The 12,421-nt window shown below is 25.7% G+C and overlaps 1 protein-coding gene across 3 annotated transcripts; it reads right to left on the bottom strand.

Annotated features, from left to right (window-relative positions):
- Positions 1–3,294: 3,294 nt before the first annotated feature.
- Positions 3,295–8,588, bottom strand: LOC132934886 (tubulin monoglutamylase TTLL4-like). 3 transcript variants are annotated; one of them, XM_061001287.1, is made up of 18 exons: positions 8,014–8,588; positions 7,632–7,925; positions 7,212–7,432; positions 6,730–7,139; positions 6,632–6,666; positions 6,447–6,557; positions 6,259–6,363; positions 6,076–6,186; positions 5,539–5,807; positions 5,268–5,475; positions 5,063–5,189; positions 4,747–4,966; positions 4,559–4,684; positions 4,349–4,477; positions 4,196–4,281; positions 3,991–4,112; positions 3,820–3,896; positions 3,295–3,337 (listed from the first exon to the last, which is right to left on the bottom strand). In XM_061001287.1, exons 1-18 carry the CDS (start codon positions 8,375–8,377, stop codon positions 3,335–3,337), a joined length of 3,018 nt encoding a protein of 1,005 aa, XP_060857270.1. In that variant the 5' UTR covers positions 8,378–8,588; the 3' UTR covers positions 3,295–3,334. The 3 variants fall into 3 exon arrangements, with proteins under 3 accessions (XP_060857270.1, XP_060857269.1, XP_060857271.1); XM_061001286.1 differs by lacking the exon at positions 3,295–3,337 and having other exon boundaries at positions 3,351–3,896; XM_061001288.1 differs by lacking the exon at positions 3,295–3,337 and having other exon boundaries at positions 3,351–3,896; positions 7,632–7,817.
- Positions 8,589–12,421: the final 3,833 nt, after the last annotated feature.

Below are 12,421 nucleotides of genomic sequence, written 5' to 3'. Positions count from 1 at the left end.
CAAAGCATTATAGTAGCCGAGACCAATTTTTAATTTAACTTAGGTACCTAAATGTGATGGTCAACATCTTCTCCTATATATTTGTATTTTATTTATATTTTTTGTCACATTCACTCAACTTTAATGGTTTCGACTATAATAAAGTATTAAATTCGAATTGATTTATCTTCTGAGCATTTTTGAAAACGGACGCTGAACACTTATATAATAAACATTATCAATCGACAATCTACGAAAGTTTAGTGGCGTAATTTGAGGGGGAGCAAGGTGGGAATCTACCCCTGTGTGATTGTAAGATTAGTCTAATTATTGGGCTGATAATTGGTAAAACAACATAACGATCATTTTTATAATTTTAAGCAAATATAATATTGTATAAGCACTAGAAAATTTTGTCACGCTAATAATATTAATATTTATAGTTTTTTTATTAAATATATAGACGCTGCAGAGATGCTATATAGAAATTTCAAATTAGAAATTCTATAAAAAAACCAGATTAATTTAAAATGTATCCATGATTTTGAAAAAACCCTTTATAATATAGCTAGATTACGTCTTGTTTAAAATGTTTCAAGACGCATTTCATGTTGCAATTTACCTAATTTATTCGATCCCCTCTATAAAAATACAAAATTACGCCACTGAGGTTGGTAGGTTTTAGCTCGTATTTTTTACAATAATTTTTATATAGAAATATGTATAGAAATGTTAAAGATATAATAAGAAAGTTACAGGCATCAGAAATATAATTTCTCAACAAATTCAATAAAATAAAAAAAATTGATTTTTTTTTGTTATAACTTCACTTTGAAAACAATTTAACATCAAGCGACGACGCTCCTTTGAGGACTCAGAATTTGGCGCCCCGGTACAATTGCCCCCCCCCCCCCCTAAATACGCCACTGCAAGTAGGTATGTATATTTTATAATTCTATTTTAAGATTTTCTTCAAAATTAAATTGTTGGCCGACGTATGTCGAATGTATTGTTTATTGTTATAAATAATTAATTATTGGCAATATACATGATACACATTAAAAAAATATATATCTTAATTTCAATTATTTACATATCTGTGTAAATTATTGGAACTAGAAAGAAACGAAAAATGTTGTAATTTTTCCTTAAAAAAAATTACTCGTTTATTTTCCCATCTTTTTTTTTATAAAAAGGACTTCGTTTCAGGAATCCGTTCCTTCCAACACTGTTGTAAATAATAAACCTATCATTTTAATACAATGTTAGTATTTTAAAATGTATAATTTAAAAATGTTAATACTTACGATACCTATAACTCAAAATTATTTTGTTGCTAAGCAATGTAATCTATAAACCCCAAACTTAATCTATTTATTTATACATCCTTCAAATAATAATGAATATAATAAATAATATTATATATTCTCAATTTCATGAAAATTAGTCGAGTATTTTCGGATGAGATAGCAATAACAAATTGCTTCAAACTGACGGATAGAAGAGCTACCCTTCGCCTGATAAAATGTAATGTTTCTTTATTTTTTCTCTAAATACTTGAAAATTAATGGATCATCTTCAATAAAAGTTATAATACCTATCAATAAATTCCTATTAAGACTCTAAAGGCGCGTGATAGCTTATTTTTTTGACCCCTATAGGCTGCTATACAGTTTGGCTTAAGAAAATTTAACATTATTTTGTTTATTTAAAATTTAAATGGTTGTCATTAGTTACAGATTATATTATTATTATACTTAACAGATATGTAGCATATAAAATTGTTTAAAAGTATATTTAAAAAAAAAACAAACCTTAAAATCAAATACCTACTTATGAACACAATTAGTAATTATTACAATGGTAACTTTTGTGATTTGATTTCTTAATGCTGGACAAATTTGTTTATGTAAAGTTATGTTTGCACATAAAAACAAATATCAATATTATCGATGTTGGATTTACATCGGCATTCGTTGACTTTGTCTTCAATGTGTTTTGTTTATATCAAAAATATATCCAGAAATAAGAAGTGGACAATTATAAAACGGATCATTGTAATTATGTTTACATTATATATTTCAACTGAAACAAAACTGAAAACTATAGAAAGATAAATTAGTTTTAACCCGGTTGAAGTTGAGTAGTATTGTGTAATAACAGCTATTTATAAAAAAATATTATAATCTGGGGATTTGAAACCAACCGATTTTAAGGAGTTATATATAGGCAATTTTCTGTGCAGTGCCCCGGGACGGACTGCACGAGGAGTCAAAATATTTATGTAAAATTAGTTTAAGAAATAATTAAGTATAATATAAAATAGTCAAGCATTTATTAATATTATTGTTATTTTAGAAAAATTTTTGTGGATCAATAAACCACACAGCTTTATTAATTTATTATTATTGTCAATCATCGAAAAATAATAGCAAAATATTTCAGAATTTGACTATTACAATGATGGTTTATGATAATGTAAAATAACTAAATACGAAATTTAAGTATTTAACACTACAGGTCTATACTTCTATAGAATGAAAGAAACATAATATAAGAGAAAAAAAGTTTAGCCCCTCAACTAGACGTCAACATTTATCTTAATAAGAAAATAATATATAATTAATAGAATATAGAAAATGAAAAAAAAAAAGTTATTTAATAAATTACATTTAAAAGGATACCTACCCCACATTTTACAAAAACATGAGAAAATAAAAAATATTAAGTTCAGTATTTATAATAAATTCATCTTACCTTATCGGAACCTGACCACGTTACTAGTGGCATGGTGAACAGTAATTTCAGAGGCCTTTCCTCTGAGATTTTTCTTAAATAGAGGGGTGGGTCCCCAAGTAAATGTAATATAATATACTCAATAGGTAGTTAATAACGATCCAAAATATAATTCATTATATTATATTAATACATTATTATGCATTAACACTTGGGGTATATTTTGTAACTTGCCTCTGGAAAATTTTTAGTTCCCCACACTACTGCACGTTAGATACATATTATGATAGAACTGATAGATAATATTACATGTATACAATATTATGTATTATTATTGATTATATATTATTAATAGGTACCAGGTACCTAATATATTATAATCAATGTCACCTATTATTTATAATATGTAAATCAGTGATACATTGATACTGTCTAACATCACCTATAATTTAGACAAATAATTTCTGGGAATATGTATCCAAACAATTCTTTCTGAGTCAAAGATTCAACATTTAATATATAGTTCCTAAACCTATGTTTACAATAAAATTATTAAAACTAGGTATTTTAAAATATTTGTTTGCTTTGCTGTACTGTTGGTGTCTAGACTCTAGAGGTGTCACTGTAATGGATGAGTTAAATTATAAATCAGTTAAATAACTAAATCTATTAAAAAAAATATAAATTAGGTTAGATCCAATATAATAGTTTAAGATATAAAATAGGTATAAGTTTGGTATCTATTTTATATTATATGATATTTATCATCTAAAACTCAGGAAATACAAGAAATTCACCTCGTCATTTGCAGTATATTGTGTATTTTAAACACTGTACATATTTGTTATTAATACTAAAACTAACACAAGCACAACATTAATTCAAGTGCGTTAAATTTAAAATTAGTAACAAATTTGAAGACTTGTTATGTGCATATTTTGTTAATAGGCAAGTGAACTGATAAGTTCTTATTTTTTAATAAATTTAAATAATTATAAATATTTATTTTTAAAATAATTTACACAACTCATAAAAACGTTGAGTTAATTTTTGCCATAAAAATTAAATTGATCATAGTTATATCTTAATAATTTAATATGTTACTTTTGATTGTTCTTCGTCAATGTCTGGCACTTCCAAGTGAAATTTTAACTGACATAACTTTTCTAGCACAGTAATACCTTGAAAATAAAATTATTATCGTATTCTTTTTATACTTTTTATACTTTTGAAATAAATTAGTATATTTATCTAGTTTTTAATAATAGTTTTTACCTTCTCTTCTGTTGTTACTATATTTGCATTCCCATGCATCAAAAAGCATATTGTAATATCTGGAGCCATCAAAGTATTGATGATATTTAAAAGATGTGGTGGTTGGAAATACTTTTTTAAATCTAAAATCATAAAACCTTGGTAGTAAGTTGTTGTCATATTAAGTTATAAATGTAGAAAAAATATATATTAATGAAACACATACGAGCCAACTTGTGTAAGTTCATCTTCATATACAATAAGATGCCGAATATCATCTGGTAATAGATCATTTAATATGCTATCAATATACTATAAAAAAAATTGAAAGTTTACAGTAATTGATACTTTTAATAAATTGTAGTTAATAATTTAGTACTTCTATTCTGGATTCAACATTTGTATAATATTCTTGTTTTTCTTTTTCTTTAGCAGATAAATTGAATGTATATAATCTTTTGTCATAACATAATGGTGATTTGACTCCTAACATTTTGAGTAAAGTATTCTACACAAATATATTAATTAAAAAAAAAAAATTTAAAAAAATGTAGATTAATAAAATATAATAATTAATTATATAACTCACATGTGTACTGCGAGACATTTTGTTTGGGATATGATAACCAACCATATTCATTAGGTCTTTGACTAACGGTCCTTTGACAGCCAAGTCAAGCGGAGAAGATGAATGTAATGAAGGAGATATATTGACCTAGTATTATGCAATAATACCATTCATAATTCAATTTTACAAACATTTCATTTTAAATTTACCTCTAATATCCAAGGTTTAAGATATTCATCGAACAAAACATCTATTCCAAATAACTCGTATGCGTTATATCTATTACCCAGATTTGTACTACACATTTCACTTATAGGTGATTCACCACTAATGAGAGTTTTTACAACTAGATCTTCTAAGCTTGCCCACAACTTTTTTACGTCAATCTTGCGTTCTTTCTCCATATACGTCCATAATGATCGTAATGACCTAAGTTAATGTAATCAATCAATAATCATTACATTTTTTTAAATACAAAACCTAACATTAAATCTAAAACAAATACATAAAATATAATTTATTTACCATTTATGACCTTGACATGCATCCGCATCTTCATTTTCAGTAAACTGACTACTAAGTCTGTTAATACTGTAGTTTGTCAAATGCATATATCGATCACATATAGTGGTAAGATCAGATGAATACTTAACTGAAATATTATTAATAAATAAGTGATAATTTCAATTTTAAATCATTTATAAGTATATAACATAAATATATATTATACCTGAAGCAAATCGTACAAGACCGTTATCATAAAAATATATACGAAGTGGATTGATTGAAGTGATGAGTATGTAAAGTCTTAAATCAAATTTGGTGTCATTGATTAAATATGGATTATCAATGTACCTTTGAACAACTAAAGGTATTTTCTTTGGTATTTGATCCCATTTTGATATAACACGAATTCCAGTTCCTCTAGCAGATGCTGGCTGTAAATTAATTCAAGATTTTAGTTTGATCATTATTTTAAGGAACAATTTCAAAAACAATACTGGTTTAACAATCCATTTATCTTCATCATTTTTCTCCCAAACTTGTCGTAAAATTTTAGCTTCTTGAGGTAATATATATGATTTGGGAATAAAACCAAAATGTTCATTACCATATTTCATCATTAATCTATTCAAGTTTTTCCACAACCTATCTTTGCGACCAATTTGAAAAGTACCCGGAAAATGGTTAAGTTTTTGCTGTTGCCAAAGTGTTTTGAAACATAATGATTTCATATGTTTACCCCAAGTTCCAATCCAATCATTAGATTCTTAAAAATAATAATAGTAAAAACAAACATTAATTTTTATTATAAACATTTATTTAATACCTACTAATATAAAGTAAAAGGAAAAAAGTACAAGTACACTCACGTGATCAATGTCACATCATTAATACATTTGGTGGAGGAGCTACACCACAGAAAGCATCAACAATAGGTGTAACACCACAGTGATTTTGTAAGGAAATGGCATTTGGATTTGATTGATTAGTTGTGATAAAAGGATTAGTTGCTTTTTGAACTAAACTATGCTCACTTTTAACAAGTTTAAAACCACTATTTTGGATAGTTTGGCGTACAACAATTGGAGTTATGGAACTTAGTTTCCATTTTAATAACTTTTGCAAAGGTAATGGAAATGTTTCACCTGTAATAATAATTATTGAAAAATTAATAATTTTTATAGAATTAAATATAATTTAAAAAGATTGTTACCTACTTTTAATATTGTGTGAAGAAAATCTTATGTATGGTGGCATATTAGAAAATAAACTAGGTCTTAGAGCTGAATGATATTCAAAATGATCTGTTTGTTTTTGAGTACCTGTAAGTTATTTTGAATTGAAAATTATCATTATTATACATTTTTGTTTCACTAAATTCCTATTTGAAACATATATTACCTACCCGATAATAAATTGTCTAAAGCTAATTTATTTTGTTCATCAGTCATAAAATCTTGTTGTATACTCTTGTTAAGAGTTTTTACAATTGTAGATTGTAAGATTTTTCGAGCATCTATTATAGAAACAGTATATAAATATAATTTAAACAAATACATTGTATTATGACAAGTTGTAGTTAATATTTACTTTCAGATGTGAAGTCTATGTGTGTTTTTAATGAGCTGAAATAAAATAATTTAATAATTACCTAGATTTAAAAATAAAATATTTTATTTTATTCTTACTTAGCAGGAAACATAGATGTGTTATTTATATTATCTGTTCTCCTTTTAGTTTTAGAAGTTAATGTTTTATTATTTTTGTCAGATAATTTTGATTTTGATTTTTCACTATTAAGTATTAATTCTGGTATTGGAATTGTTTTGTCTTCCTTAGTAATCAGTAATGATTCATTCACCTTAGGAGTGTCTTCAATATTTTTTATTGATTTAAAAGTTTCTTTTGATTCTATAGGCAAAAGTGTATCTAATCGTACATGGTTGACAAGCGTTTTCTGATTTGGAATGTTTATGAGATCTTTATTCTTTAGATTTGAATTATTATTCAAATGATTATGTGCGGTTAAAGATGAGCATCCTATGTTCTTCATACAATTTATAGAAATAAGATGCTTAGGAAGAACTGTTGGTAATATCTAAAGTAAAATGTATTTTAAATAATTTAAAATACAGATAAATAAAAAAACTATTTTTACTGCAATACTTACCTTACGCTGGCAATGCACAGGAGATTGTCTTATGTGCATATTATTGTTTTTAATTGATGTATAATTAAATTGATCAATAATTTTCAACTCCTCTTGATGTACATCATTCTCCTTTTCTCCCCATTGTCTTGAATTACTATGATATTGAAAAATATCATTGCGTCTATCATTCTGTTCTATTTCATGTATAGATTGTGTTGTATTATCTTTTTTTTTATTTCCTTAAACAAATTAGAATTTTACATTTTTATTATGTAGTTAGTTTCTAATTAATTTATTAATTTTGAAAATTTTTTATTTGTAATCTCTTCTATTTTGTAGATTGCAAAACATTTGGCCAGTTATTAAACAATAATATCAATTTTGATTTTAAATAAGAACTTTTTAATAAACTAGTTAAAAAAAACTTGTTCTACTTACCTAATGAATTAAGAGGTGTGGACGATGTATTTGAGTAGTTTAAATTGTCCAATGTAGGATCAGTACTCAAAATTGGATAGGGACTTAATTTCAGAAGTCTTTCTGAACTATGATCCATTGTTTGATATAAATTGGTACGGAAAGTTTGTAAACGATCTATAGGATACCACTGTTCTTTAATCACATCTAACGAAAATACATTATGTTGTTGGTGGGTATCAAGTGGTTGAGATATTTTTATTATATTCATATGTACATTGCATGAGGGGCAAAAATAATTTTCCGGGTTGGTTTCTACATTTGGCAGAATATTAACAATAATAAAAAATTTTACTTTAGATAGGCTAATTAATAATTTCTTATCTTAGTATATATTACTTACCTAATGAATGAGGAGATCTGGATAATGTATTTAAGTAGTTTAAATTATCCAATGTAGGATCAGTATCCAAAATCAGATAAGGATTTAATTTTAGAAATATTTCTGAACTATGATCCTTTACTCGATGTAAGTTGGTACGAAGAATTTGTAATTGATCCATAGGACTCCACCATTCTTCAATCCCATCTGATGAAAATGATTTATGTTGTTGGTGAATAAAGTGGTATAACAGTGGTCGAAATTGATATATTTTATTCATATGTACATTGCAAGCTGGGCAAAAAAAAATTTCTGGTTCTGTTTCGTCATCTTCAGAGTTATTTACCGTCTCTTTAGTTAATATTGAGTATGATTTATTGTTCATTTTCTATTAACTTGTATATTATTACAAAACAATTAAGATTTGTCTGTTAAAATGATAAATTATTAAAAAAAAAAATTAAAGCATCAGGTAAGTATGTTTAATAAAAATATATCAGGACATAAAATGAAGTTATAATATTATATACAATTAAACATCACAGTAAATATAAATACATTAATTTTAAAATATATTATGGAGCAAGAGAGGAGAATAAGCTAGGTTGGATGTATTTTAGACAAATGAGGTCAGTAGTTAGATACTGGCATGTGTATTGTGTATAGTAGGTACTTGGCACAATGTTAAGATACTTCGACATATATGACTATATGAGTACCTCTATATACTCTATCATTTATAGAATGACATTAAAGAGAGGCCATAGTCCAAATTATTTAAAAGGAAAATATCCTTTGGAATTCTTTAAAATTGTTTTCAAAAATAAGTACCTATAGAACACTGTTGTATCAGCTATTCTCATTTATAGAAAACCAATTAATATAAATACAATTCAAGTGTAAATTAATATTTATCTTCAAATTATTGAATTAAACAATTACCATAATTTATTGTAGATATTATCTATCTATACTGCATTCCATATAAATATAAGTTTTAAAAAAATTTAAAGATCATGAAATAATTAAAAAGTACTTATATGTAGAACTATAAAAGGCCTTACATAATAGATAGGTACTTACATTTTAGAGTTCAACATTTACCAGACTTAGCTTAGTAACCAAATACGTTCATAACAATCAATAAAAAGGTAATTATTGAGTTTTATTAAATAGTTCTTGATACATTGACTAAAAAATGTTTTAAAAATATTCATTCCAAAGTACAAGATTTAGTCATTAAAACTTTTACAAAAGTACACACGAACACACAACATTTTTTTATTCACCATTGCATAATTATTGAAAAATTACATGTTCTAATACATGTTAACTATATTTAAAAAATAAAACTGATTCAGTCATAAATTACCTGTACTTAATAATTCTGGTAATGTTTACTTTACTTTGGAATTTTACTTGATAGTACAATTCGTTTTTGTTTAGACATTCAACTTAAATTTCAATAATTGTAGATAAATTGTTTCTTCTTTACCTACCTATATTTTGTTATGAGTCGTCAATGTTTATTAAAATTACAATCTCATTTCTTAGTTCTTACAATGTTATTTATGATATACATATGCATGATGTATATATTTATAAATATAGTAGGTGCCTATTTGAAAGTTTCGGGTCTAGGTTAGATTTAACTGAATAAAAATGTATACATGGCTTAGGCGTTCTGGTTTCTATAAATCAGGCTCCACTACACTACAAAAAAAAGGTAGGTAATTAATAATTGATAGTAATTTATTATTATATTAAGTACTAATTAGAGATGGTACCTATTTTTAAGGATTTTTAGATAACCCGAAAAACATAAATGAATATGCATAAATGTAAATTACTAGTAAAACTATAGGCACAAATCACCCTAACATAATAGAAGGGTTTTTAAGACATTTTAAAAGAAGTAAAGCCGCGAGGCGCCTTGTCCCTCACATTCCTTATATAATGATACTCATCCTTATATCTGTAACATTTGATATCTCTATTAATAAAATAAAATACATAAAAGATTTAAATCAATAATATGTAGGGCTGTGAATTTATATGAAAATGTATTGTTTTTGGATTATTGTAAAACATAACTATTAACTAACTTAACATAAAGTTTGAATTAGGTACAAACAAACTCAATTTAAAACTTTTTTTTGCATTTTAAGAATTTTTACGCCACTGTATACAGTGAAACTTACATATAATAAAGTTTCATGACATCAAGGACAAACCAAAAAAAAATTGTGTTATAAAGAATATCATAAAATAAATAGTTAAGCACACCCTTAGCACCCTGTGATTTTTGCCAATGAGTACAACCTGAGTTCCAATATTAAAATGTTGGTTATAACTAAAGACCAGATTTATATGTTTTTACATATCGTTACTGGGTTAGGTTAGGTTAGGGTGAGAGTAAAAAATGTGGAGTTTTTTTTGCATATTTGAGAATATTTTATGGGTTAGAGAATATTTAACTCATTTAGCATATTTTGGAATATTTCGTAAATTGTGAGAAAAAATTTTTATTTATTTTTAATTTTAATATTACGGTACCCAGAAAAAATTTTTTTGAACATTTACAATTTTTTATTTTATCATTTCCAACTCTTACTAAAGTGCAATAATATTCCATTAGAATACGAAACTTTAAATACCTAATAATTAACTCACTATTAATATATAAAGTTAAAAAAAAAAAAATTTTTAAATGCATATTAAAGTAAATATAATGATGTTTATTGATTATTTTTGCATATTTTTGCTTTTTTTTTGTATATTTTGCATATTTTAGCATATTTTTTAAATTTTTAAGAGAATATAATGAGAATATTTTAAGATTTTTTCGAGAATATTAGCATCATATTTAAGGTATTTTAAGAGAATATAAATCCGGTCTTTAGTTATAACTTATAGCTAGAATTAGCATAAGAATTCATGCCTAATAAGATTAATATTTATTTTTATTATAATTTAGATTAGGTAAATATTGAATAAGTAGGTAACATATTTTGTAGGTGCCACAGGGTCTCATTACAATTGAAGTTTAACTTAAAAAATATTTGGCTAGTTTAATAAATGATAGGTGTCAAATATAGATAGTTAAAAAAAAAATAAAACTTATACTATTATCTATTATCTGTATAACACGAATTCACCAAAATAAAAATGAAAAAACATAAAATACGGCACTATATTGATGTACCTCGATTAGTGCTTTTAGTGTAAGTATCTACCTCAGTTCACAGACCTCATCGGCATTGGTACCTCGCATTGTGAACTAATTCAACCAAGATAGGAAATCCGACCAGTGTTAATTGGATGTAACACTTGGTGTATTTTCGAATGCGGTTCAAAAATGCACACAGCAACTTTCTAAACTTTCCTGATATCTTGAAGAACAATCTCTGAAACTTAAAAATCGATACTTAGTTGAGGAGTTTTTGATTTTTTGAGTCTCTATGCTACAGACATAATGAAATTGTCTTTTGTTGTACATTTGATAATAGGTACCTAATAAAAAGTACCTTACAGTAACAGTAACAAATAATAAATTAAATAATATTACAATTTATTCAATTTTCTTGAGCCAAAACGAAATGCATGTGTAAGCCACCCTAGCCGCTATAGCAACCTATTGTGGTTGAAAAACTAACTCATCATTCATTACACGTTTATATAGATAGCAGATAAGGTTATACGCGGATACGCCTAATATAACTATAATGCAATTTACTGGTTGAAGAATAGAAGTTCAAAATAATAAGAATCTACCTAGTTTAATCGGTAATCTGTATCATAGGCGAAACTACGGGTCACGCCAGTCTTCAGGCCATGGAATCGACCTAATACTGAATGGATAACATACCTACCTATACTGACTTGATAGGATTTAAAATTTAAAACTTATCTTGTAATTAATATTTATATTTTGGACAGTTGTAATAAAATGTTCTAATTTCGCTTATGATCTGTATTATGTATTATATCTTAGGTACATTTTAAAACTGCCTAGATTCAATATAATTTTATTTGACATTTAATTTAAGTTTAATTGAATGTAAAAACATGTTTCAACTAATAAAAATGTAATTGGTTTAGTATAAGCACAAATAATTATATAGGAACGAATTTAACTAATTGAAACGATTACAGTAGAACCTCGATTATCCGATATAGTGGACAGCACCTAGTTCGGAAACTCGAAGGAACGAATCCTGGAAATCTTTTTAATACTAGGCGTCTAATACCTACTATATTTATAATATGTAGGTAGTAGCTACATATAAATATATAAATAATATGATATATTAAATTATAAAATGTATGTAATATTTTCGTACATATCACGAAAAACATTATTTATTAATTTATAATATTATTATTATTATTAATATAGAACACTGCAATTATTAAATGACGACCATCA

The sequence above is a fragment of the Metopolophium dirhodum genome, chromosome 1, assembly GCF_019925205.1.
Source record: "Metopolophium dirhodum isolate CAU chromosome 1, ASM1992520v1, whole genome shotgun sequence".
NCBI classification, from domain to species: Eukaryota; Metazoa; Arthropoda; class Insecta; order Hemiptera; family Aphididae; genus Metopolophium; species Metopolophium dirhodum.
This window is presented reverse-complemented; position numbering and strand designations above follow the sequence as displayed.